The sequence below is a fragment of the Somniosus microcephalus genome, chromosome 23 (assembly GCF_052327205.1).
Source record: "Somniosus microcephalus isolate GS21.2 chromosome 23, FLI_Smic_1.0, whole genome shotgun sequence".
Classification (NCBI taxonomy): Eukaryota; Metazoa; Chordata; class Chondrichthyes; order Squaliformes; family Somniosidae; genus Somniosus; species Somniosus microcephalus.
In genome coordinates this window covers 58588624-58616522 of record NC_141009.1, presented here as the reverse complement: position 1 = coordinate 58616522, position 27899 = coordinate 58588624, and the positions used below count along the sequence as shown (strand labels likewise).

Here is a 27899-nt window from a genome sequence, read left to right as displayed (position 1 = left end):
TTAACTGGATTTCCATTTAGGTCGCAACCCTTAAGAGAATACTCACCCCTGGAACTGATGTGTGGGAAACACTTCCTCGAACCAACTCCAACTTAACGAAATTTGAAAATATCATGTTGGGATCACCAAGATGTTGGACTGCTTTCTCGTCCGAATTCGTCTCGTTACCTTTAACAACAAATCACACACACATACAGTTGTAACAATGCAGGATCAGGTCTTTATTGAGATACCATAAGAACATAAGAAATAGGAACAGGAGTCGGCCATTTGGCCCTTCGAGCTTGCTCCGCCATTCAATAAGATCATGGCTGATCTTCTACCTCATCTCCACTTTCCTGCACTATCCCCATATCCCTTGATTCCCTTAATATTCAAAACTCTCTCGATCTCTGTCTTGAACATACTCAACGACTGAGCCTCCACAGCCCTCTGGGGTAGAGAATTCCAAAGATTCACCGCCTTCTGAGTGAAGGAATTTCTCCTCATCTCAGTCCTAAATGGCCGACCCCTTAGTCTGAGACTGTGACCCCTGGTTCAAGACTCCCCAGCCAGGGTAAACACCCTCCCTGCATCTACCCTGTCAAGCCCTGTAAGAATTTTGTATGTTTCAATGAGATCGCCTCTCATTCTTCTAAACTCTAGAGAATATAGGCCTAGTCTACTCAATCTGTCCTCATAGGACAATCCCCCCATCCCAGGAACCAGTCTGGTGAACCTTTGTTGCACTCCCTCTATGGCAAGTATATCCTTCTTTGGGTAAGGAGACCAAAACTGTACACAATACTCCAGGTGTGGTCTCACCAGGGCCCTATATAATTGCAGTAAGACCTCTTTACTCTTATACGCAAATCATCTTGTAATAAAGGCCAACATACCATTTGCTTTCCTAATTGCTTGCTGTACCTGCATGTTAACTTTCAGTGATTCGTGTACAAGGACACCCAGGTCCCTCTGAACACCAACATTTCCCAATCTCTCACCTTTTAAAAAATACTCTGCTTTTTTATTTTTCCTACCAAAGTGGATAACTTCACATTTCTCCACATTATATCCCATTTGCCATGTTCTTGCCCACTCACTTAGCCTGTCTATATCCCCTTGAAGCCTCCTTGCATCCTCCTCACAACTTACATTCCCACCCAGCTTTGTATCATCAGCAAACTTGGATATATTACATTTTGTCCCCTCATCCAAATTATTGACGTAGATTATAAATAGCTGAGGCCCAAGTACATATCTTTGCGGTACCCCACTAGTTACAGCCTGCCAACCCGAAAATGACCCGTTTATTCCTACTCTCTGTTTTCTGTCCATTAACAAATCCTCAATCCATGCTAGTATATTACCCCCAATCCCATGAGCCCTAATTTTGTTTAATAACCTCTTGAGTGGCACCTTATCGAATGCCTTCTGAAAATCCAAATGCACCACATCCACTGGTTCCCCCTTATCTATTCTACTAGTTACAGCCTCAAAAAATTCCTACAGATTTGTCAAACATAATTTCCCTTTCATAAATCCGTGTTGACTCTGCCCAATCCTATTATTATTTTCTAAGTGTCCTGTTACCACGTCCTTAATAATAGATTCTAACAATTTCCCTACTACTGGTGTCAGGCTAACTGCTCTGTAGTTCCCCTTTTTCTCTCTCCCTCCTTTCTTAAATAGCGGGGTTACATTTGCTACTTTCCAATCTGCGGGAACCGTTCTAGAATCTATGGAATTTTGGAAGATGACAACCAATGCATCCTCTATCTCTATAGCCACCTCTTTCAAAACCCTAGGATGTAGACCACCAGGTCCATGGGATTTCTCGTCTTTCAGTCCCATTAATTTCTCCAGTACTATTTTTTTACTAATGCTAATTTCTTTCCATTCCTTATTCTCGCTAGACCCTTGGTTCTGCATTATTTTCGGGAAGTATTTTGCGTCTTCTTCCGTGAAGACAGACAAAAACTATTTGTTTAATTTCTCTTCCATTTCCTTATTCCCCATTATAATTTCTACTGTCTCAGACTGTAAGAAACCCACATTTATTTTCGCTAATGTTTTCCTTTTTACATACCTATAGAAGCTTTTACAGTCTGTTTTTATGTCTCTCACTAGTTTACTCTCTATTTTCCTTTTCTTTATCAATTTCTTGGTCTGCCTTTGCTGAATTCTAAAATCCTCTCAATCCTCAGGCTTACTGCTCTTTTTGGAAACATTATAAGCCTCTTCCTTTGATCTAATGCTATCTTTAACTTCTCTTGTTAACCACGGTCGGATTACTTGTCCTGTGGGGTTTTTGTGCCTTAAAGGAATGTATATTTGTTGTAAATTATATATTAATTCTTTAAATGCTAGCCATTGCTTGTCTACCATCATACCTTTTAATGTAGTTTCCCAATCTACCTCAGCCAACTCGCCCCTCATACCTACATAGTTTGCTTTGTTTAGATTTAAGAAGCTAGTTTCGGATTTAACTAAATCACTTTCAAACTCAAAATAAAATTCTATCATATTATGGTCAATCTTCCCTGAAGGCCCCTTTACTACAAGGTTATTAATTAACCCTTTCTCATTGCACAATACTAGATCTAAAATAGCTTGTTCCCTAGTTGGTTCCTCAACATACTATAGTAATCTGGGATGTAATGTTTAAGTTATCTACCAGATGGAGCCAAATATTAAGGGTTCACATTCACCAGTATTTAAGGTAATGGGTCATGTATTCAATGTCCTGGTACACCAGTTAACACGGTAATGTGGCATTGCATTATGGGTATGACTCAGAGGTTGATCCTCCATCTTGTGCTCGTGCAATACGAATGGTGCCTGGCCTCCAGCTTGTAAGAGATATGTTCCTCTGCTACACCGTGTAAATAAACAGTTGGGTTTGTTCCTAATATCTCGCTTCTCTCAGTTTCTGACCTTACCACTCGGATATCACACATACTGATCTAGAAAACTATCTTGCATACATTCCATGAATTCATCCTCCACACTATTACTGCAAATTTGGTTTGCCCAGTCTATATGTAGATTAAAGTCCCCCATGATTACTGTATTACCCTTGTTACATGCGCCTCTAATTTCCTGATTTATACTCTGCCCTACATTACAACCACTGTTTGGGGGCCTATAAACAACTCCCACCAATGTTTTCTGCCCCTTGTTGTTTCCTAGCTCCACCCAAACTGATTCTACGTCTTGATTTTCGGAGCTAAGATCCTTTCTCTCTACTGTCTTTATCCCATCCTTTATTATCAGGGCTACCCCTCCTCCTTTTCCATTTTGCCTATCTCTTCTAAAAGTTAAGTATCCTGGAATATTTAGTTCCGAACCTTGGCCACTTTGCAACCACGTCTCTGTTATGGCTATTAGATCAAACCTGTTCATTTTTAGCTGCGCTATTAATTCATCTATTTTTTTGCGAATGCTTCACGCATTCAGATATAGTGCCTTTAACTTTGACTTATTTCTATTTTTCCCTGATGTCACCTTAGTCACTGATGCCTTATTGCCTTTGTTACTCTCTCTGTCCCTTCCTGACCCACTCTGCTTATTTTTACCCAAAACTCTACTCTGCTCTAGAGCCTTGACATTTCTCTCGCTGCTTTTAAATTTACTCTTTCCTGAATCCTCCCCCACCCACCATTAGCTTAAAGCCCTGTCTACTGCCCTAGTTGTTCAGTTCGCCAGGACACTGATTCCAGCCCAGTTTAAGTGGAGCCTGTCCCAACGGAACAGCTCCCTCTTTCCCCAGTACTCATGCCAGTGCTCCATGAACTGAAACCCCTTCCTCCCACACCACTCTTTGAGACACACATTTAAACCTCTAATCTGTTTGTCCCTATGCCAATTTGCACATGGCTCAGGTAACAATCCAGAGATTACTACCTTTGAAGTCCTGCTTTTTAATTTGGATCCTAGCTCCTCAAACTCCCTCAACAGAACCTCATCCTTAGTTCTACCTGTGTCGTTGGTTCCTACGTGGACCACGACAACTGGATCCTCCCCCTCCCACTCCAAGTTGTTCTCCAGCCACGAGGAGATGTCTTTAACCCTGGCAACACAACCTTCAGAACTCTCGGTCGTGGCTGCAGAGAACAGTATCTATCTCCTGACCTCATGAGTATCCCCCATACTCACGATTCCCATATGAGTGCTTCTAAAAAGTGATTAACTCACTCTTTGATACCATTTTTACCTTTGATCACTACATTCCCTGCATACCACTAATAAATCATAGTACGACAAAGATACATAGAAGTGACAGCAGAATAACAAACATGGACCCAACAAAAATGCATTTAACCCTTCTGATCTCTTCTAATCATTTTATTACCATGGTTATGTTGCCCTCTTTATCTGTGGAGATACATTTGCCGTAAACCCCCTAACACAGTGCATAGCCTACAATCTCATGCTCATCAGAAAACTGTTTGAACTCAGCGCGCGCTGGTCCCACAGACTGCTTAGGACATTAAGGTACACAGGTAGTGTGGACTCTCATTCCCACACTTCAGCATCTCAACTTCACACCTAGCCAACTATCTCACTTACTCACCTACTCGCCCACTCACCTTCTCACCCACTCACAGTCTCAACTACTCATGTTGTCATGTACTTACCCTTAACATCTACTTACCTTCATAGCTACTCACATTCTCACCTGCTCAACATTCTCACCTGCTCACCTAATCACTTTTTCACCTACTCGCCTTCACACCTTCCCTCCTTCTCTCCTTCTCATGTTCTCTACAACATACCCGCTCACCTTCTCACCTACACAACTACTCACCAAATCACCTAGTCCCCTTTTCATCTATTGAATCCTCCCACCTACTCAGCATCTCAGTTACTGAATCCTCCCAGCTACTCCCCTTCCCAGTTACTGAACCCTCCCAGCTACTCACCTTCCCAGTTATTGAACCCTCCCACCTACTCCCCTTCCCAGTTACTGAACCCTCCCACCTACTCACTTGCTCACCTACTGAACCCTCCCAGCTACTGAACACTCACAACAACAGAACCCTCTCATCTATTCAACTTATCAGCTACACACCATCCCACCAACTCAACCTTCCCACTTACTTACATAGAAACATAGAAGATAGGAGCAGGAGTAGGCCATTCGGCCCCTCAAGCCTGCTCCGCCATTCAATGAGATCATGGCTGATCATCCAAATTCAGTACCCTGTTCGTGCCTTCTCTCCATATCCCTTGATCCCTTTAGCCGTAAGAAATATATCCAACTCCTTCTTGAATATATTTAATGAATTGGCCTCTACTGCCTTCTTTGGCAGAGAATTCCACAGGTTCACCACTCTCTGGGTGAAGAAATTCCTCCTCATCTCTGTCCTAAATGGCTTACCCCTTATCCTTAGACTGTGACCCCTGGTTCTGGACTCCCCAACCATCAGGAACATCCTTCCAGCATCTAGTCTGTCTAGTCCGGTTAGAATTTTATAAGTTTCGATGAGATCCCCTCTCATTCTTCTAAACTCCAGCGAGTACAAGCCCAATCGACCCAATCTCTCCTCATACGTCATTCCTGCCATCCCAGGTATCAGCCTGGTGAATCTTCGCTGAACTCCTTCCATGGCAAGAACATCCTTCCTCAGATAAGGCGACCAAAACTGCACACAATACTCAAGGTGTGGTCTCACCAAGGCCCTGTACAACTGCAGCAAGACATTCTTGTTCCTGTACTCAAACCCTCTCGTTACGAAGGCCAACATACCATTTGCCTTCTTAACCGCCTGCTGCACCTGCATGCTACTTTCAGCGACTGGTGCACAAGGACGCCCAGGTCTCTTTGCACTTCCCCTTCTCCCAATCTATTGCCATTTAGATAATAATCTGCCTTCCTGTTTTTGACACCAAAGTGGATAACCTCGCATTTATCCACGTTATATTGCATCTGCCATGCTTCTGCCCAATCACCCAACCTGTCCAAATCATACTGGAGTTTCTCGGCATCCTCCTCACAGCACACACACCCACCCAGCTTTGTGTCGTCTGCAAACTTGGAGATATTACATCTAGTTCCCTCGTCCAGATCATTAATATATATTAATATATATATTACCTTCTCACCAACTGAACCCTCCCACCTACTTACCTTCTCATCTACTGAACCCTCCCACCTACAAAACCTTCCCACCTACACAACCTTCTCACCTACTCCCCTACTCAACTACTCAACTATTCACCGACTGAAGCACCTTCTCTCCTGAATATGACACCAAATTGGGGGAGATAGTCAATACTGAGGAGGACTGCAACAAATTACAAGAAGACAGTAATAAACTTGAAGAATGGGCATATATTGGCAAAAGAATTTCAACATAGGTAAGTGTGTTACATTTTGGTAAGAAAAATAAGGAGGTCACAGATTACTTGGAAAATAAGAATGTAAATGGGGCTGAGGAGTAAAGGGATCTGGGAGTCCCAATACACAAATCACTAAAAGTAGCGACACAGGTTAACAAGACCATAAAAAAACAAATGAAGCGCTGGGGTTTATTTCTAGAGGAATTGAATTGAAAAGTGGAACATTTATACTAAACTTGTATCGAACCTTGGTTAGACCATACTTGGAGTACTGCGTACAACTCTTGAGTGTATTCAAGGCTGAGATAGATAGATTTTTGGACTCTCGGGGAATCAAGGGATATGGAGATCGGGTAGGAAAGTGGAGTTGAGGTTGGAGATCAGCCATGATCTTATTGAATGGTGGAGCAGACTCGAGGGGCTGTATGGCCTACTTCTGCTCCTAATTCTTATGTTGTTATTGTCATGAATCTTATCATGACTCATGATGTAACACTGGGCGGCCAGCTGGTGGTGCCGTCCAAGGAGTATAAATACTCAGGCGTGGGCCCAGCTGGCTCAGGATGTTTCGGTAACCAGGAACTAGTGATGTAACTAGAATCTCATGGTTGTGAAACAGTTGATTAAAGCCTTGTTTTATACTCAAACCAAGCGTTCAGTAGTCTTTTTACATCAATTATGTTCTTATAAAAGGATATAGAGGCACTGAAGAGGGTGCAAAAAAGATTTACAAGGATGATACCTGAAATGCGAGGGTATACCTATCAGGAAAGGATGAACAGGCTGGGCCTCTTTTCTCTTGAAAAGCGACGGCTGAGGGGTGACCTAATAGAGATCCTTAATATTATGGAAGGTTTTGATAGACTGGACACAGTTTCCACTTGTGGGGAAGACAAAACGGGAGGCCATCAATATAAAATAGTTACCAAACAATCAAATAGGGAATTCGGAAGAAACTTCTTTACCCAGTGAGTGGTGAGAATGTGGATTTCACTACCACAGTGAGTGGTTGAGATGAATGGAATAGATGCATTTAAGGAGAAGCTAGTAAGCTTATAAGGGAGAAGGGAATAGAAGGTTATGCTGATAGAGTTAGATGAGGAAAGATGGGATGAGGCTCGAGGGGAGCATAAACGCCGGCATGGACTGGTTGGGCCAAGTGGCCTGTTCCTGTGCCGTATATTCTATGTAACCTACTCACCTTCTCTCTTACTCATCTACCCACCTACTCACCAAGTATTTACTTTGTCACTCTACCCTTCAATCTCTTCCCTATTGAAAAGCATTCTACGTTTGTCCATATGTATCACAGGTTCACCTCCTGCTGAAGCAGAACCAGAAGCAGCACCAGAAGCAGAACCAGCACCAGCACCAGAACCAGAGCCAGAACCAGCATCAGAGCCAGAGCCAGAGCTAGTGGCTGCCCCCGAACCCCAGGAACAGGAGCCTTCAGAAACTGAGCCAGAACCCGCAGATAGGACCCCAGCACGTGAGGAGCAACTTAACACCTAACAGAGGCTGACAAGTGCAAGACCCTTATTTAAATATTTAAATTAGGCTTTATAGCACGTCACACGAGGAATGAGTGCACGCCCGCCATATTGGATCCTTAGGCATAAAATGGATGTGGAGCGATCTAATGTCTTGGCCTAATTCTCAGGCGGAGTTCGCTGGCTGCCCCACCTGTTCCCACTGGCGGGAGACCCCAGCTAGCCATGATCCCACTCTGGACCCTGGGTGGGCCCCACAAACACCGGTTGCTTGGCAGTTACGCCTTCTCTGACCAAGCGTACCTGTGCCGACCATACACCAGCTACCCAAGAACGCCCGTGGCATTCAAACTCCCAACGTTTGGAGTGCCTATCCTCGGCCCCCACCTCCCCCTCAACATTAATGATCTTGTGAGGTGCAGTCGGAGGCTTGTGTCTCCACCAGGCGATCCAGATCTTCAGACACCAGGCCAGGGACTCGGAGTAACTCAGTCCCAGCCTTGTTTCCCTTTGCCCTGGCGGACTCCCAATCTCTGCTACAGCGGAACTCCCCACCGGAATGGCCGTGGATATTTGGCCATAGTATCTTCACCAAAGACCGGGAATAGCACGGAAAGCACAATTTTGTGTTTCTTTCCCCAGCAAGGAGCCTAAACCGGTGCTGAGCAGCTCTGAGTGCCTCTCGCTTGCACCATTGCTGCAGATCCAACAACTGCCACCAGCAGCCCTTCTCACACTCTTTGTATTAATATATCCGCTCATCCATCGATAGCCTCATCCTTTTGCCATTGGAAAATGAATCACTCCCTGGTAGCCTTTACTTTAACTGCAGAAAGAGATATGTGTACATCACAATATCAAATCTGCTATAGTCGGCCAATACTTCCACCGTTTGTCCAATGTGTGTTATTGCTACTTGGCCTCAGCAATCGTCCACGCAATGTTGCTCTTGGCTTCCCTCATTACTACATTGCCTACTTTTGTTTGTCTTTCTCATTTACACAACTGCCAACCGGATCCCTTGTACGTTTTGGAAACCTTCTACTTATCCCTGCTTTTTACACCCCTACTTAACCAAATAAACAATGTATAAGGGCATGGGTGAGCCTGCACTGTACAAGGTGCTTATTTGTCATCATTTCTTAACCTGTATGGTGCATTGAAATTTATGGTGTGCTTACACGTGTATCCAACAGCACCAACTCCAGTTCCCACAGCTGAAGCGGAGGCAGCCCCGCCACAGCCTGCAGGTAAGACTGCAAGTAAATGGTGAGCAACTTCGTCCCTTTTCCTAACACGTCTACACCAGACCTCTCACTGAAATGGTCTTTGCAACACTTAAACAATGTGTCAGCTGTTGGAGTGTGTGGGGTGGAGGGATTGTGTTACAGTCCAGAGAGGGTATCCTGAATGCTAATCATGTGCTCAATGCCACACGGTGCACCTATGGAGAGAGTCCTCATCTGGGCAGATGTTGAGGAGCAACGAGGAGCCATAGAGAGGAGCAGGAGAATGATTGCTGGCTGGAGGCACCAGCAGCCGGTGCAGGAAGGGAGACTTTTTTTTATCATCCATCGGGATGTGGGTGTCGCCATTAAGGCTGGTATTGCCCATCCATAGCTGCCCTTGAGAAGGTGGTGATGGGCTTTCTCCTTGAACCTCTGCATCTGGTGCAACAGCTGCTGGGGGCGCAGGTTGGGAACTCCTCTCACGTCTGAATGTGGTTGGTTGCCTGTACATGGATGGCTATCTGCACAGGGTTCCATAGCTGCACTGGGCTGGGCAGTGCTTTGTGCATGAATTGCGCTGTGTGGCGGGGCCATGCTTTGTGCATGGATTGCGCTGTGTGGTGGGGCCATGCTTTGTGCATGGATTGCGCTGTGTGGCGGGGCCATGCTTTGTGCATGGATTGCGCTGTGTGTCTGGGTAGTACTTTGTGCATGGATTGCGCTGTGTGGCGGGGCCATGCTTTGTGCATGGATTGCGCTGTGTGGCGGGGCCATGCTTTGTGCATGAATTGCGCTGTGTGGCTGGGCAGTGCTTTGTGCATGGATTGCGCTGTGTGGCGTGGCCATGCTTTGTGCATGGATTGCGCTGTGTGGCGGGGCCATGCTTTGTGCATGGATTGCGCTGTGTGGCGTGGCCATGCTTTGTGCATGGATTGCGCTGTGTGGCGGGGCCATGCTTTGCGCATGGATTGCGCTGTGTGGCGGGGCTATGCTTTGTGCATGGATTGCGCTGTGTGTCTGGGTAGTACTTTGTGCATGGATTGCGCTGTGTGGCGGGCCATGCTTTGTGCATGGATTGCGCTGTGTGGCAGGGCCATGCTTTGTGCATGGATTGTGCTGTGTGGCTGGGCAGTGCTTTGTGCATGGATTGCACTGTGTGGCGGGGCCATGCTTTGTGCATGGATTGCGCTGTGTGGCGGGGCCATGCTTTGTGCATGAATTGCACTGGGCTGGGCAGTGCTTTGTGCGTGGATTGCGCTGTGTGGCGGGGCCATGCTTTGTGCATGGATTGCACTGGGCTGGGCAGTGCTTTGTGCGTGGATTGCGCTGTGTGGCGGGGCCATGCTTTGTGCATGGATTGCGCTGTGTGGCGGGGCCATGCTTTGTGCATGGATTGCACTGTGTGGCTGAATATCGTCACATGGTTCTATGCTGGCTAGTGTATAGATAGTACCTGCTGCAGCTACTGAACCTGATGCTACATTCTCCTTTTTACTGACATTCCTCCGTATGACTACATGATGCCACTTATTTAGATACTGACAGGTGATCAGATACTACATTACGTACCTAGGGTGAGAAAAGGCCATCAGGTCGATACGGGCACACTCCATTTCTTTGTTGGACTGCACTTACCTTTCCTCCCCCCTCCCCACATCTTCACAGCGAGGCAAAGAAAAACATAGAGATCTGTCACCAGTTCAGGAATCCTCTGTCAGGAAGTTGCTCTCCGACCCAGTCAGGCAAGTCCTAGGAGGCCCCAAAGCCGTTAGTTATTTTGTGGAATAATTCATCCTATGTTCCTCCTGCCACAACAACAAACACTAGCAGCAATTTGCATTTATATAGCGCCTTTAAAGTAGTAAAACATCACAGGACCGTTATCAAACATATTTTGAGATTAAGGGGATATTAGGCCAGGTGTTTGGCCAAAGAGGTCGGTTTTAAGAAGTGTCTTAAAGGAGGAGAAAGAGGTGGAGAGGTTTAGGGAGGGAATTCCAGAGTTTAGGACCTAGGCGGCTGAAGACACAGTCAGGTTGGCTTTCGAAAATGTGTCTTTGCTTTCTTTGAGTGACTGCAAGCAACCAATCCTCGCTGCCACACCGCTATGTGATTGAATATGGTTGTGTGGTTCGATGTAGCCTTAGATTTAGACACTGCCTTGTGCTTGGATGCCAGTTGTGATTGGAGCCTGGGCAGGCGTGTGAATAGTGCCCTGTATTTGGGCTTGAGTGTCAGTTTTGACGTGGTCATATGTTATGAGAGTGCAGGTGTTGACCGCTTGCCCTCTGACAATGGGACTACTACTGAACCGACGTCTGCGTTTCGTTTTCAGGTAGCGAGATGAGCAAGTTTGAGCTGGAAGCCTTGGAGGCCCACAATCACTACAGAAGCCTGCATGACGCACCCAAGCTCACGTACAATACCGAATTAAAAGAAGAATGCCAAAAGTGGGCAGAGTACCTGGCAACCACTGGAGTTATAGAGCAAAGTCGTACCAAGAATGGAGAGAACATCTGGTCTACACCCAAAACCGAAGAAGAAATTTCAGGTCTGTATTTCCCTCTCTTTCTTCTCTTACTTTTATTTTATCTCCTCGTGACTGTACCAGCTCTGTGCCATGCTGTGTGTTGTGGGTCTGATACCAGCTCTGTGCCATGCTGTGTGGTGTGGGTCTGATACCAGCTCTGTGCCATGCTGTGTGGCGTGGGTCTGATACCAGCTCTGTGCCATGCTGTGTGGTGTGGATCTGATACCAGCTCTGTGCCATGCTGTGTGGTGTGGGTCTGATACCAGCTCTGTGCCATGCTGTGTGGTGTGGGTCTGATACCAGCTCTGTGCCATACTGTGTAGTGTGGGTCTGATACCAGCTCTGTGCCATGCTGTGTGGTGTGGGTCTGATACCAGCTCTGTGCCATGCTGTGTGGTGTGGGTCTGATACCAGCTCTGTGCCATACTGTGTGGCGTGGATCTGATACCAGCTCTGTGCCATACTGTGTGGCGTGGGTCTGATACCAGCTCTGTGCCATGCTGTGTGGTGTGGGTCTGATACCAGCTCTGTGCCATGCTGTGTGTTGTGGGTCTGATACCAGCTCTGTGCCATGCTGTGTGTTGTGGGTCTGATACCAGCTCTGTGCCATGCTGTGTGGCGTGGGTCTGATACCAGCTCTGTGCCATGTGGTGTGGCGTGGGTCTGATACCAGCTCTGTGCCATGCTGTGTGGCGTGGGTCTGATACCAGCTCTGTGCCATACTGTGTAGCGTGGGTCTGATACCAGCTCTGTACCATGCTGTGTGGCGTGGGTCTGATACCAGCTCTGTGCCATGCTGTGTGGTGTGGATCTGATACCAGCTCTGTGCCATGCTGTGTGGCGTGGGTCCGACACCAGCTCTGTGCCATGCTGTGTGTTGTGGGTCTGATACCAGCTCTGTGCCATGCTGTGTGGCGTGGGTCCGACACCAGCTCTGTGCCATGCTGTGTGGTGTGGGTCTGATACCAGCTCTGTGCCATGCTGTGTGGTGTGGGTCTGATACCAGCTCTGTGCCATGCTGTGTGGCGTGGGTCTGATACCAGCTCTGTGCCATGCTGTGTGGTGTGGATCTGATACCAGCTCTGTGCCATGCTGTGTGGCGTGGGTCCGACACCAGCTCTGTGCCATGCTGTGTGGTGTGGGTCTGATACCAGCTCGGTGCCATGCTGTGTGGCGTGGGTCTGATACCAGCTCTGTGCCATGCTGTGTGGTGTGGGTCCGATACCAGCTCTGTGCCATGCTGTGTGGTGTGGGTCCGATACCAGCTCTGTGCCATACTGTGTGGCGTGGGTCTGATACCAGCTCTGTGCCATGCTGTGTGGTGTGGGTCTGATACCATCTCTGTGCCATACTGTGTGGTGTGGATCTGATACCAGCTCTATGCCATACTGTGTAGCGTGGGTCTGATACCAGCTCTGTGCCATACTGTGTGGCGTGGGTCCGATACCAGCTCTGAGCCATGCTGTGTGGCGTGGGTCTGATACCAGCTCTGTGCCATGCTGTGTGGTGTGGGTCTGATACCAGCTCTGTGCCATGCTGTGTGTTGTGGGTCTGATACCAGCTCTGTACCATGCTGTGTGGTGTGGGTCTGATACCAGCTTTGTGCCATGCTGTGTAGCGTGGGTCTGATACCAGCTCTGTGCCATGCTGTGTGGTGTGGATCTGATACCAGCTCTGTGCCATACTGTGTAGCATGGGTCTGATACCAGCTCTGTACCATGCTGTGTGGTGTGGACCTGATACCAGCTCTGTGCCATGCTGTGTGGCATGGGTCTGATACCAGCTCTGTGCCATGCTGTGTGGCATGGGTCTGATACCAGCTCTGTGCCATGCTGTGTGGCATGGGTCTGATACCAGCTCTGTGCCATGCTGTGTGGTGTGGATCTGATACCAGCTCTGTGCCATGCTGTGTGGCATGGGTCTGATACCAGCTCTGTGCCATGCTGTGTAACGTGGGTCTGATACCAGCTCTGTGCCATGCTGTGTGGCATGGGTCTGATACCAGCTCTGTGCCATGCTGTGTAGCGTGGGTCTGATACCAGCTCTGTGCCATGCTGTGTAGTGTGGGTCTGATACCAGCTCTGTGCCAAGCTGTGTGTTGTGGGTCTGATACCAGCTCTCTGCCATGCTGTGTGGTGTGGGTCTGATACCAGCTCTGTGCCATGCTGTGTGGTGTGGGTCTGATACCAGCTCTGTGCCATGCTGTGTGGTGTGGGTCTGATACCAGCTCTGTGCCATGCTGTGTGGCGTGGGTCTGATACCAGCTCTGTACCATGCTGTGTGGTGTGGGTCTGATACCAGCTCTGTGCCATGCTGTGTGGTGTGGGTCTGATACCAGCTCTGTGCCATGCTGTGTAGCATGGGTCTGATACCAGCTCTGTGCCATGCTGTGTGGCGTGGGTCTGATACCAGCTCTGTGCCATGCTGTGTGGCGTGGGTCTGATACCAGCTCTGTGCCATGCTGTGTGGCATGGGTCTGATACCAGCTCTGTGCCATGCTGTGTAGCGTGGGTCTGATACCAGCTCTGTGCCATGCTGTGTGGTGTGGGTCTGATACCAGCTCTGTGCCAAGCTGTGTGGTGTGGGTCTGATACCAGCTCTGTACCATGCTGTGTGGCATGGGTCTGATACCAGCTCTGTGCCATGCTGTGTGGCGTGGGTCTGATACCAGCTCTGTGCCATGCTGTGTGGTGTGGGTCTGATACCAGCTCTGTGCCATGCTGTGTGGTGTGGGTCTGATACCAGCTCTGTGCCATGCTGTGTGGCGTGGGTCTGATACCAGCTCTGTGCCATACTGTATGGTGTGGGTCTGATACCAGCTCTGTGCCATGCTGTGTGGCGTGGGTCTGATACCAGCTCTGTGCCAAGCTGTGTGGTGTGGGTCTGATACCAGCTCTGTGCCATGCTGTGTGGTGTGGGTCTGATACCAGCTCTGTGCCAAGCTGTGTGGTGTGGGTCTGATACCAGCTCTGTACCATGCTGTGTGGTGTGGGTCTGATACCAGCTCTGTGCCATGCTGTGTGGCGTGGGTCTGATACCAGCTCTGTGCCATACTGTGTAGCATGGGTCTGATACCAGCTCTGTACCATGCTGTGTGGTGTGGATCTGATACCAGCTCTGTGCCATGCTGTGTGGCATGGGTCTGATACCAGCTCTGTGCCATGCTGTGTAGCGTGGGTCTGATACCAGCTCTGTGCCATGCTGTGTGGTGTGGGTCTGATACCAGCTCTGTGCCATGCTGTGTGGTGTGGGTCTGATACCAGCTCTGTGCCATGCTGTGTGGTGTGGGTCCGATACCAGCTCTGTGCCATGCTGTGTGGTGTGGGTCTGATACCAGCTCTGTGCCATGCTGTGTGGCGTGGGTCTGATACCAGCTCTGTGCCATGCTGTGTGGCATGGGTCTGATACCAGCTCTGTGCCATGCTGTGTGGTGTGGGTCTGATACCAGCTCTGTGCCATGCTGTGTGGTGTGGGTCTGATACCAGCTCTGTGCCATGCTGTGTGGCATGGGTCTGATACCAGCTCTGTGCCATGCTGTGTGGTGTGGGTCTGATACCAGCTCTGTGCCATGCTGTGTGGCGTGGGTCTGATACCAGCTCTGTGCCATGCTGTGTTTGTTCAATTAAGTTTCCTGTAGCATATCCTTCCCAGTGTAAAGAACTGCTTCCAGCAAAAGAGAGACTTTGAAAAAGAAAGAAAGACTTGCATTTCTATAGCACCTTTCACAACCTCAGGATGTCCCAAAGCGCTTTACAACCAATGAAGTTCTTTTGAAGTGCAGTCACTGTCTCTGGTCTCAGCTCGGGACAACCTGACTGAATTATAGATGTCACAAGGAGCTGCGGTCTCTCCTTGCAATTTAGTGCTTAAACTAATGAACCACACGTGAGCAGATTCTGCCGTGTCGGTTTTCATTTTTTGCCGTTCGTACCTCACAACTTTCACCAGTTGAGATTGACAATGCATTGTCTCATTTCAGGCAAGGATGCGGTGGTTGCTTGGTATAAAGAAATCAGTGACTATGACTTTAACAGTCCTGGTTTTAGCACCCTGACAGGTAAGTGTTTTCAGTTTTGTACCTAATGGTGAAGAATAGAGAACCGATAATGAGGCCCTCACAGCTCCCCAGTCTGATCTCACAGTGAATCTAGGTGTTGAAGAGCATTGGGTGGCAGGGGGGGGTTGTACCTGTGAGAGCTTCATAATGTTGAAATATTTGTAAAGGTTTTCCTCCTACAACCGAAAAACTGACAGCAGAAGATCTGAAACATCAAGAAGAGTTTAGTATGGGAGGTTTGCAATACTGAGAGTTTTGTAACAGTGAGAAACTTATAACAATCTGAGATATGTAACAGTGAGAAACTTATGTCGCACTGGGAGCAAATCTCCCGCTCAACTGAAGTTCATCAGCGACCTTATGTACAGCGTAAATAGGATTGATGCCAACCTTCGGCTAATGCTACAGTGTTGGTGCGGATAAATGCACGTCATGTGGCAGAGCCACTGAGGGACTTTGAGCAACTGTACATAATTCCCTTTAACGAGGTTTGACTCCAACCTAAGCCTATACCAGTCTGTTAGTGATTTCTGTGTTTGTACATACTGTTTGCATGCACGGGGCGCGGTCCCTTTAAGACTGCGGCAAAGCGCGGGTAAACGCGATGACGTCATGCCGCTAATTACGTGACCACCCAAGCGCGGGAAAAGCGTGGTGACGTCCTGATGCCATCCACGGGACCGCCCTGGCAGTCCTCATGGATCCTCCGACCAGCAAAGACCTGTTTTCGTGGTTCTCCTGTATCGATCTCGACAAACTGTTTAAACTCGTTAGTTCTGCATTAAAACTTGTTTGTTTGATCGCCTGAGTCGACCTCAGTTCTTAGATAGGAATTTGACAATTCCTACAGTAACATATGTTTTGCCTCTCCCAGGAGATTACATGGCTGTGGAGGTGGGGGGGAGGGAGGAAGTGTTCAATCGAGATACTTTGGCCATCATGTGTGTGGGGCAGGCTTGCTGAAACAGCTGGTCTTTTCCTGCCCATCACTTTTGTATGATTGCATTGATGCACACAGATATAAATCACACAGCACATGCATGCACATGCATACTTGATCACTCATCCGTCAATGTTCACACACATGCACAGGATATGCATCGATATTTTTTTTGTTTCGTTCTCGACAGGCCAATTTACTCAGCTGGTCTGGGTGCAGACCACGCAGGTGGGCATTGCGTTTGCAACAGGTGACCAGGGGGTCTTTGTGGTGGCACAGTACAGCCCAGCTGGAAACATCATTGACCAGCACTCCTTCCAAACAAACGTGCTGCCAAAAGACTCACTCTCTGTGGATTCCAAAGAGAAGCAAGATTCGGGTTCCCAACAAACCACCAGTGATGATGGTGGGGCAGGTAGGAGCAGGAATGGGCATGGCATGTGATGTTATGTAAGAGTATGGGCAAATATGAGGAGGTTTGATAGAGTAGATAGTGAGAAATTGTTTCCAATGGCAGGAGGGTCGGTAACCAGGGGACACAGATTTACAATAATTGGCAAAAGAACCAGAGGGGAGATGAGGAGAATTTTTATTAACTCAGCGAGTTGTTGTGATCTGGAACGCACTGTCTGAAAGGGCGGTGGAAGCAGATTCAATAGTAACTTTCAAAAGGGAATTGGATAAATTCTTGAAAAAGAAAAAATGTACTTGGCTATGGGGAAAGGGCGGGGGAATGGGACTCATTGGAGAGCTCTTTCAAAGAGCCGGTACAGGCATGATGCGCCGAATGGCGTCCTTCCGTGCTATATCATTTTATCATTCTATGAATGCATACACCCACCTGCGAGGCACAAAACACTTTGGTTATGTTCTTAACATGTCTGCACATGTATGTATCTGAGTTTGTAAGTCTCATGTGTGACTGTGAACCTGAGTCTGTGCATCCCCTTATTGCGTTGCATTGTATAAATGGACCCTCGCACTCACTGCCTCTGATCCTCACCCAGACTTTCACCCTTTCATTCTCATGGGAGGTTGGGAGTGAGATTGAGGATGTGTGTGAAAGTGAGCAAGAGCAATGATGGGAGACAAGATTCTCTCACACCATCATCATCTCCTTCTTACTTACTTTCCTTGACAGTCATTCTTGCTTCCCCTCACTCTTACTCACATTTTACTCCTTCATTCCCATCCTTACTCTTGCCTTTTACTCTCATTCTCCCTCCTACTCACCCTCACTCTCCTAGTCATTCTCTTCATTGCTGTCCCTCATGATTACTCTCACCCTCACTCCTGCACCCATCCGCATTCTCGCTCTCATCCTCACTCTCCCTCACTGATGCCCCGAGCCTCGCTCTTGTGACCATTCTTGCTCTCATCCTCACTCTCCCTCACTGGTGCTCCGAGCCTCACTCTTGTGACCATTCTCGCTCTCGTCCTCACTCTCCCTCACTGATGCTCCTAACCTCACTCTTGTGTCCATTCTCGCTCTAATCCTCACTCTCCCTCACTGATGCTCCGAGCCTCACTCTTGTGACCATTCTTGCTCTCATCCTCACTCTCCCTCACTGATGCTCCTAACCTCACTCTTGTGTCCATTCTCGCTCTCATCCTCACTCTCCCTCACTGATGCTCCGAGCCTCACTCTTGTGTCCATTCTCGCTCTCATCCTCACTCTCCCTCACTGATGCTCCTAACCTCACTCTTGTGTCCATTCTCGCTCTCATCCTCACTCTCCCTCACTGATGCTCCTCACCTCACTCTTGTGACCATTCTCGCTCTCATCCTCACTCTCCCTCACTGATGCTCCGAGCCTCACTCTTGCGTCCATTCTTGCTCTCATCCTCACTCTCCCTCACTGATGCTCCGAGCCTCACTCTTGTGTCCATTCTCGCTCTCATCCTCACTCTCCCTCACTGGTGCTCCGAGCCTCACTCTTGTGTCCATTCGCAGTCTCATCCTCACTCTCCCTCACTGATGCTCCTAACCTCACTCTTCTGTCCATTCTCGCTCTCATCCTCAGTCTCCCTCACTGATGCTCCGAGCCTCACTCTTGTGACCATTCTCGCTCTCATCCTCACTCTCCCTCACTGATGCTCCTAACCTCACTCTTGTGACCATTCTCGCTCTCATCCTCACTCTCCCTCACTGATGCTCCGAGCCTCACTCTTGTGTCCATTCTCGCTCTCATCCTCACTCTCCCTCACTGGTGCTGCGAGCCTCACTCTTGTGACCATTCTCGCTCTCATCCTCACTCTCCCTCACTGCTGCTCCGAGCCTCACTCTTGTGTCCATTCTCGCTCTAATCCTCACTCTCCCTCACTGGTGCTCCGAGCCTCACTCTTGTGTCCATTCTCGCTCTCATCCTCACTCTCCCTCACTGATGCTCCGAGCCTCACTCTTGTGTCCATTCTCGCTCTCATCCTCACTCTCCCTCACTGATGCTCCGAGCCTCACTCTTGTGACCATTCTCGCTCAAATCGTCACTCTCCCTCACTGGTGCTCCGAGCCTCACTCTTGTGACCATTCTCGCTCTCATCCTCACTCTCCCTCACTGATGCTCCGAGCCTCACTCTTGTGACCATTCTCGCTCTAATCCTCACTCTCCCTCACTGATGCTCCTAACCTCACTCTTGTGACCATTCTCGCTCTCATCCTCACTCTCCCTCACTGGTGCTCCGAGCCTCACTCTTGTGTCCATTCTCGCTCTCATCCTCACTCTCCCTCACTGATGCTCCGAGCCTCACTCTTGTGACCATTCTCGCTCTAATCCTCACTCTCCCTCACTGATGCTCCTAACCTCACTCTTGTGACCATTCTCGCTCTCATCCTCACTCTCCCTCACTGATGCTCCGAGCCTCACTCTTGTGACCATTCTCGCTCTCATCCTCACTCTCCCTCACTGGTGCTCCGAGCCTCACTCTTGTGTCCATTCTCGCTCTCATCCTCACTCTCCCTCACTGGTGCTCCGAGCCTCACTCTTGTGTCCATTCTCGCTCTCATCCTCACTCTCCCTCATTGCTGCTCCGAGCCTCACTCTTGTGTCCATTCTCGCTCTAATCCTCACTCTCCCTCACTGATGCTCCGAGCCTCACTCTTGTGTCCATTCTCGCTCTCATCCTCACTCTCCCTCACTGATGCTCCGAGCCTCACTCTTGTGTCCATTCTCGCTCTCATCCTTACGCTCCCTCACTGGTGCTACGAGCCTCACTCTTGTGACCATTCTCGCTCTCATCCTCACTCTCCCTCACTGATGCTCCGAGCATCACTCTTGTGACCATTCTCGCTCTCATCCTCACTCTCCCTCACTGATGCTCCTAACCTCACTCTTGTGACCATTCTCGCTCTCATCCTCACTCTCCCTCACTGGTGCTCCGATACTCACTCTTATGTCCATTCTTGCTCTCATCCTCACTCTCCCTCACTGGTGCTCCGAGCCTCACTCTTGTGTCCATTCTCGCTCTCATCCTCACTCTCCCTCACTGATGCTCCTAACCTCACTCTTGTGACCATTCTTGCTCTCATCCTCACTCTCCCTCACTGATGCTCCGAGCCTCACTCTTGTGACCATTCTCGGTCTCATCCTCACTCTCCCTCACTGATGCTCCGAGCCTCACTCTTGTGACCATTCTCGCTCTCATCCTCACTCTCCCTCACTGGTGCTCCGAGCCTCACTCTTGTGTCCATTCTCGGTCTCATCCTCACTCTCCCTCACTGATGCTCCGAGCCTCACTCTTGTGTCCATTCTCGCTCTCATCCTCACTCTCCCTCACTGGTGCTCCGAGCCTCACTCTTGTGTCCATTCTCGGTCTCATCCTCACGCTCCCTCACTGGTGCTCCGAGCCTCACTCTTGTGTCCATTCTCGCTCTCATCCTCACTCTCCCTCACTGATGCTCCGAGCCTCACTCTTGTGTCCATTCTTGCTCTAATCCTCACTCTCCCTCACTGGTGCTCCGAGCCTCACTCTTGTGTCCATTCTCGCTCTCATCCTCACTCTCCCTCACTGATGCTCCGAGCCTCACTCTTGTGACCATTCTCGCTCTAATCCTCACTCTCCCTCACTGATGCTCCGAGCCTCACTCTTGTGACCATTCTCGCTCTGATCCTCACTCTCCCTCACTGGTGCTCCGAGCCTCACTCTTGTGTCCATTCTCGCTCTCATCCTCACTCTCCCTCACTGGTGCTCCGAGCCTCACTCTTGTGTCCATTCTCGCTCTCATCCTCACTCTCCCTCACTGGTGCTCCGAGCCTCACTCTTGTGACCATCCTCGCTCTAATCCTGACTCTCACTCACTGGTGCTCCGAGCCTCACTCTTGTGTCCATTCTCCGTCTCATCCTCACTCTCACTGGTGCTCCGAGCCTCACTCTTGTGTCCATTCTCGCTCTCATCCTCACTCTCCCTCACTGATGCTCCGAGCCTCACTCTTGTGACCATTCTCGCTCTAATCCTCACTCTCCCTCACTGATGCTCCTAACCTCACTCTTGTGACCATTCTCGCTCTCATCCTCACTCTCCCTCACTGATGCTCCGAGCCTCACTCTTGTGACCATTCTCGCTCTCATCCTCACTCTCCCTCACTGATGCTCCTAACCTCACTCTTGTGACCATTCTCGCTCTCATCCTCACTCTCCCTCACTGATGCTCCGAGCCTCACTCTTGTGTCCATTCTCGCTCTCATCCTCACTCTCCCTCACTGATGCTCCGAGCCTCACTCTTGTGACCATTCTCGCTCTCATCCTCACTCTCCCTCACTGGTGCTCCGAGCCTCACTCTTGTGTCCATTCTCTCTCTCATCCTCACTCTCCCTCACTGGTGCTCCGAGCCTCACTCTTGTGACCATTCTCGCTCTAATCCTGACTCTCACTCACTGGTGCTCCGAGCCTCACTCTTGTGTCCATTCTCAGTCTCATCCTCACTCTACCTCACTGGTGCTCCGAGCCTCACTCTTGTGCCCATTCTCGCTCTCATCCTCACTCTCCCTCACTGGTGCTCCGAGCCTCACTCTTGTGTCCATTCTCGCTCTCATCCTCACTCTCCCTCACTGGTGCTCCGAGCCTCACTCTTGTGACCATTCTCGCTCTCATCCTCACTCTCCCTCACTGGTGCTCCGAGCCTCACTCTTGTGTCCATTCTCGCTCTCATCCTCACTCTCCCTCACTGATGCTCCTAACCTCACTCTTGTGACCATTCTCGCTCTCATCCTCACTCTCCCTCACTGGTGCTCCGAGCCTCACTCTTGTGTCCATTCTCGCTCTCATCCTCACTCTCCCTCACTGATGCTCCGAGCCTCACTCTTGTGACCATTCTCGCTCTCATCCTCACTCTCCCTCACTGGTGCTCCGAGCCTCACTCTTATGTCCATTCTTGCTCTCATCCTCACTCTCCCTCACTGGTGCTCCGAGCCTCACTCTTGTGTCCATTCTCGCTCTCATCCTCACTCTCCCTCACTGATGCTCCTAACCTCACTCTTGTGACCATTCTTGCTCTCATCCTCACTCTCCCTCACTGGTGCTCCGAGCCTCACTCTTGTGTCCATTCTCGGTCTCATCCTCACTCTCCCTCACTGATGCTCCGAGCCTCACTCTTGTGTCCATTCTCGCTCTCATCCTCACTCTCCCTCACTGGTGCTCCGAGCCTCACTCTTGTGTCCATTCTCGGTCTCATCCTCACGCTCCCTCACTGGTGCTCCGAGCCTCACTCTTGTGTCCATTCTCGCTCTCATCCTCACTCTCCCTCACTGGTGCTCCGAGCCTCACTCTTGTGTCCATTCTTGCTCTAATCCTCACTCTCCCTCACTGGTGCTCTGAGCCTCACTCTTGTGTCCATTCTCGCTCTCATCCTCACTCTCCCTCACTGATGCTCCGAGCCTCACTCTTGTGACCATTCTCGCTCTAATCCTCACTCTCCCTCACTGATGCTCCGAGCCTCACTCTTGTGACCATTCTCGCTCTCATCCTCACTCTCCCTCATTGGTGCTCCGAGCCTCACTCTTGTGTCCATTCTCGCTCTCATCCTCCCTCTCCCTCACTGGTGCTCCGAGTCTCACTCTTGTGACCATTCTCGCTCTCATCCTCACTCTCCCTCACTGATGCTCCGAGCCTCTCTCTTGTGTCCATTCTCGCTCTCATCCTCACTCTCCCTCACTGGTGCTCCGAGCCTCACTCTTGTGACCATTCTCGCTCTAATCCTGACTCTCACTCACTGGTGCTCCGAGCCTCACTCTTGTGTCCATTCTCAGTCTCATCCTCACTCTCCCTCACTGGTGCTCCGAGCCTCACTCTTGTGTCCTTTCTCGCTCTCATCCTTACTCTCCCTCACTGATGCTCCTAACCTCACTCTTGTGACCATTCTCGCTCTCATCCTCACTCTCCCTCACTGGTGCTCCGAGCCTCACTCTTGTGTCCATTCTCGCTCTCATCCTCACTCTCCCTCACTGATGCTCCGAGCCTCACTCTTGTGACCATTCTCGCTCTCATCCTCACTCTCCCTCACTGATGCTCCTAACCTCACTCTTGTGACCATTCTCGCTCTCATCCTCACTCTCCCTCACTGGTGCTCCGATACTCACTCTTATGTCCATTCTTGCTCTCATCCTCACTCTCCCTCACTGGTGCTCCGAGCCTCACTCTTGTGTCCATTCTCGCTCTCATCCTCACTCTCCCTCACTGATGCTCCTAACCTCACTCTTGTGACCATTCTTGCTCTCATCCTCACTCTCCCTCACTGATGCTCCGAGCCTCACTCTTGTGACCATTCTCGGTCTCATCCTCACTCTCCCTCACTGATGCTCCGAGCCTCACTCTTGTGACCATTCTCGCTCTCATCCTCACTCTCCCTCACTGGTGCTCCGAGCCTCACTCTTGTGTCCATTCTCGGTCTCATCCTCACTCTCCCTCACTGATGCTCCGAGCCTCACTCTTGTGTCCATTCTCGCTCTCATCCTCACTCTCCCTCACTGGTGCTCCGAGCCTCACTCTTGTGTCCCTTCTCGGTCTCATCCTCACGCTCCCTCACTGGTGCTCCGAGCCTCACTCTTGTGTCCATTCTCGCTCTCATCCTCACTCTCCCTCACTGATGCTCCGAGCCTCACTCTTGTGTCCATTCTTGCTCTAATCCTCACTCTCCCTCACTGGTGCTCCGAGCCTCACTCTTGTGTCCATTCTCGCTCTCATCCTCACTCTCCCTCACTGATGCTCCGAGCCTCACTCTTGTGACCATTCTCGCTCTAATCCTCACTCTTCCTCACTGATGCTCCGAGCCTCACTCTTGTGACCATTCTCGCTCTCATCCTCACTCTCCCTCACTGGTGCTCCGAGCCTCACTCTTGTGTCCATTCTCGCTCTCATCCTCACTCTCCCTCACTGGTGCTCCGAGCCTCATTCTTGTGTCCATTCTCGCTCTCATCCTCACTCTCCCTCACTGTTGCTCCGAGCCTCACTCTTGTGACCATTCTCGCTCTCATCCTCACTCTCCCTCACTGATGCTCCGAGCCTCACTCTTGTGTCCATTCTCGCTCTCATCCTCACTCTCCCTCACTGGTGCTCCGAGCCTCACTCTTGTGACCATTCTCGCTCTAATCCTGACTCTCACTCACTGGTGCTCCGAGCCTCACTCTTGTGTCCATTCTCAGTCTCATCCTCACTCTCCCTCACTGGTGCTCCGAGCCTCACTCTTGTGTCCATTCTCGCTCTCATCCTCACTCTCCCTCACTGATGCTGCTAACCTCACTCTTGTGACCATTCTCGCTCTCATCCTCACTCTCCCTCACTGGTGCTCCGAGCCTCACTCTTGTGTCCATTCTCGCTCTCATCCTCACTCTCCCTCACTGATGCTCCGAACCTCACTCTTGTGACCATTCTCGCTCTCATCCTCACTCTCCCTCACTGATGCTCCGAACCTCACTCTTGTGACCATTCTCGCTCTCATCCTCACTCTCCCTCACTGGTGCTCCGAGCCTCACTCTTATGTCCATTCTTGCTCTCATCCTCACTCTCCCTCACTGGTGCTCCGAGCCTCACTCTTGTGTCCATTCTCGCTCTCATCCTCACTCTCCCTCACTGATGCTCCTAACCTCACTCTTGTGACCATTCTTGCTCTCATCCTCACTCTCCCTCACTGATGCTCCGAGCCTCACTCTTGTGACCATTCTCGGTCTCATCCTCACTCTCCCTCACTGATGCTCCGAGCCTCACTCTTGTGACCATTCTCGCTCTCATCCTCACTCTCCCTCACTGGTGCTCCGAGCCTCACTCTTGTGTCCATTCTCGGTCTCATCCTCACTCTCCCTCACTGATGCTCCGAGCCTCACTCTTGTGTCCATTCTCGCTCTCATCCTCACTCTCCCTCACTGGTGCTCCGAGCCTCACTCTTGTGTCCATTCTCGCTCTCATCCTCACTCTCCCTCACTGATGCTCCTAACCTCACTCTTGTGACCATTCTTGCTCTCATCCTCACTCTCCCTCACTGGTGCTCCGAGCCTCACTCTTGTGTCCATTCTCGGTCTCATCCTCACTCTCCCTCACTGATGCTCCGAGCCTCACTCTTGTGTCCATTCTCGCTCTCACCCTCACTCTCCCTCACTGGTGCTCCGAGCCTCACTCTTGTGTCCATTCTCGGTCTCATCCTCACGCTCCCTCACTGGTGCTCCGAGCCTCACTCTTGTCTCCATTCTCGCTCTCATCCTCACTCTCCCTCACTGGTGCTCCGAGCCTCACTCTTGTGTCCATTCTTGCTCTAATCCTCACTCTCCCTCACTGGTGCTCTGAGCCTCACTCTTGTGTCCATTCTCGCTCTCATCCTCACTCTCCCTCACTGATGCTCCGAGCCTCACTCTTGTGACCATTCTCGCTCTAATCCTCACTCTCCCTCACTGATGCTCCGAGCCTCACTCTTGTGACCATTCTCGCTCTCATCCTCACTCTACCTCATTGGTGCTCCGAGCCTCACTCTTGTGTCCATTCTCGCTCTCATCCTCCCTCTCCCTCACTGGTGCTCCGAGTCTCATTCTTGTGTCCATTCTCGCTCTCATCCTCACTCTCCCTCACTGATGCTCCGAGCCTCACTCTTGTGACCATTCTCGCTCTCATCCTCACTCTCCCTCACTGATGCTCCGAGCCTCACTCTTGTGTCCATTCTCGCTCTCATCCTCACTCTCCCTCACTGGTGCTCCGAGCCTCACTCTTGTGACCATTCTCGCTCTAATCCTGACTCTCACTCACTGGTGCTCCGAGCCTCACTCTTGTGTCCATTCTCAGTCTCATCCTCACTCTCCCTCACTGGTGCTCCGAGCCTCACTCTTGTGTCCATTCTCGCTCTCATCCTCACTCTCCCTCACTGATGCTCCTAACCTCACTCTTGTGACCATTCTCGCTCTCATCCTCACTCTCCCTCACTGGTGCTCCGAGCCTCACTCTTGTGTCCATTCTCGCTCTCATCCTCACTCTCCCTCACTGATGCTCCGAGCCTCACTCTTGTGACCATTCTCGCTCTCATCCTCACTCTCCCTCACTGGTGCTCCGAGCCTCACTCTTGTGACCATTCTCGCTCTAATCCTGACTCTCACTCACTGGTGCTCCGAGCCTCACTCTTGTGTCCATTCTCAGTCTCATCCTCACTCTCCCTCACTGGTGCTCCGAGCCTCACTCTTGTGTCCATTCTCGCTCTCATCCTCACTCTCCCTCACTGATGCTGCTAACCTCACTCTTGTGACCATTCTCGCTCTCATCCTCACTCTCCCTCACTGGTGCTCCGAGCCTCACTCTTGTGTCCATTCTCGCTCTCATCCTCACTCTCCCTCACTGATGCTCCGAACCTCACTCTTGTGACCATTCTCGCTCTCATCCTCACTCTCCCTCACTGATGCTCCGAACCTCACTCTTGTGACCATTCTCGCTCTCATCCTCACTCTCCCTCACTGGTGCTCCGAGCCTCACTCTTATGTCCATTCTTGCTCTCATCCTCACTCTCCCTCACTGGTGCTCCGAGCCTCACTCTTGTGTCCATTCTCGCTCTCATCCTCACTCTCCCTCACTGATGCTCCTAACCTCACTCTTGTGACCATTCTTGCTCTCATCCTCACTCTCCCTCACTGATGCTCCGAGCCTCACTCTTGTGACCATTCTCGGTCTCATCCTCACTCTCCCTCACTGATGCTCCGAGCCTCACTCTTGTGACCATTCTCGCTCTCATCCTCACTCTCCCTCACTGGTGCTCCGAGCCTCACTCTTGTGTCCATTCTCGGTCTCATCCTCACTCTCCCTCACTGATGCTCCGAGCCTCACTCTTGTGTCCATTCTCGCTCTCATCCTCACTCTCCCTCACTGGTGCTCCGAGCCTCACTCTTGTGTCCATTCTCGCTCTCATCCTCACTCTCCCTCACTGATGCTCCTAACCTCACTCTTGTGACCATTCTTGCTCTCATCCTCACTCTCCCTCACTGGTGCTCCGAGCCTCACTCTTGTGTCCATTCTCGGTCTCATCCTCACTCTCCCTCACTGATGCTCCGAGCCTCACTCTTGTGTCCATTCTCGCTCTCACCCTCACTCTCCCTCACTGGTGCTCCGAGCCTCACTCTTGTGTCCATTCTCGGTCTCATCCTCACGCTCCCTCACTGGTGCTCCGAGCCTCACTCTTGTCTCCATTCTCGCTCTCATCCTCACTCTCCCTCACTGGTGCTCCGAGCCTCACTCTTGTGTCCATTCTTGCTCTAATCCTCACTCTCCCTCACTGGTGCTCTGAGCCTCACTCTTGTGTCCATTCTCGCTCTCATCCTCACTCTCCCTCACTGATGCTCCGAGCCTCACTCTTGTGACCATTCTCGCTCTAATCCTCACTCTCCCTCACTGATGCTCCGAGCCTCACTCTTGTGACCATTCTCGCTCTCATCCTCACTCTACCTCATTGGTGCTCCGAGCCTCACTCTTGTGTCCATTCTCGCTCTCATCCTCCCTCTCCCTCACTGGTGCTCCGAGTCTCATTCTTGTGTCCATTCTCGCTCTCATCCTCACTCTCCCTCACTGATGCTCCGAGCCTCACTCTTGTGACCATTCTCGCTCTCATCCTCACTCTCCCTCACTGATGCTCCGAGCCTCACTCTTGTGTCCATTCTCGCTCTCATCCTCACTCTCCCTCACTGGTGCTCCGAGCCTCACTCTTGTGACCATTCTCGCTCTAATCCTGACTCTCACTCACTGGTGCTCCGAGCCTCACTCTTGTGTCCATTCTCAGTCTCATCCTCACTCTCCCTCACTGGTGCTCCGAGCCTCACTCTTGTGTCCATTCTCGCTCTCATCCTCACTCTCCCTCACTGATGCTCCTAACCTCACTC

At 50.3% G+C, this 27899-nt stretch overlaps 1 protein-coding gene across 4 annotated transcripts in view; it reads left to right on the top strand.

Moving 5' to 3' along the window:
* Window positions 1-27899, top strand: part of LOC147101891 (uncharacterized) — a 275980-nt gene that overhangs the window by 174950 nt on the left and 73131 nt on the right. For 3 of the 4 annotated variants that reach the window (XM_085965910.1, XM_085965908.1, XM_085965909.1), the window contains exons 8-12: window positions 7637-7813; window positions 9011-9064; window positions 11379-11594; window positions 15553-15630; window positions 16761-16985. In XM_085965910.1, the coding sequence (XP_085822036.1) occupies window positions 7637-7813; window positions 9011-9064; window positions 11379-11594; window positions 15553-15630; window positions 16761-16985 (750 nt within the window). The remainder of the gene's footprint in view (window positions 1-7636; window positions 7814-9010; window positions 9065-11378; window positions 11595-15552; window positions 15631-16760; window positions 16986-27899) is intronic. The other variant, XM_085965912.1, reaches the window with a different exon arrangement.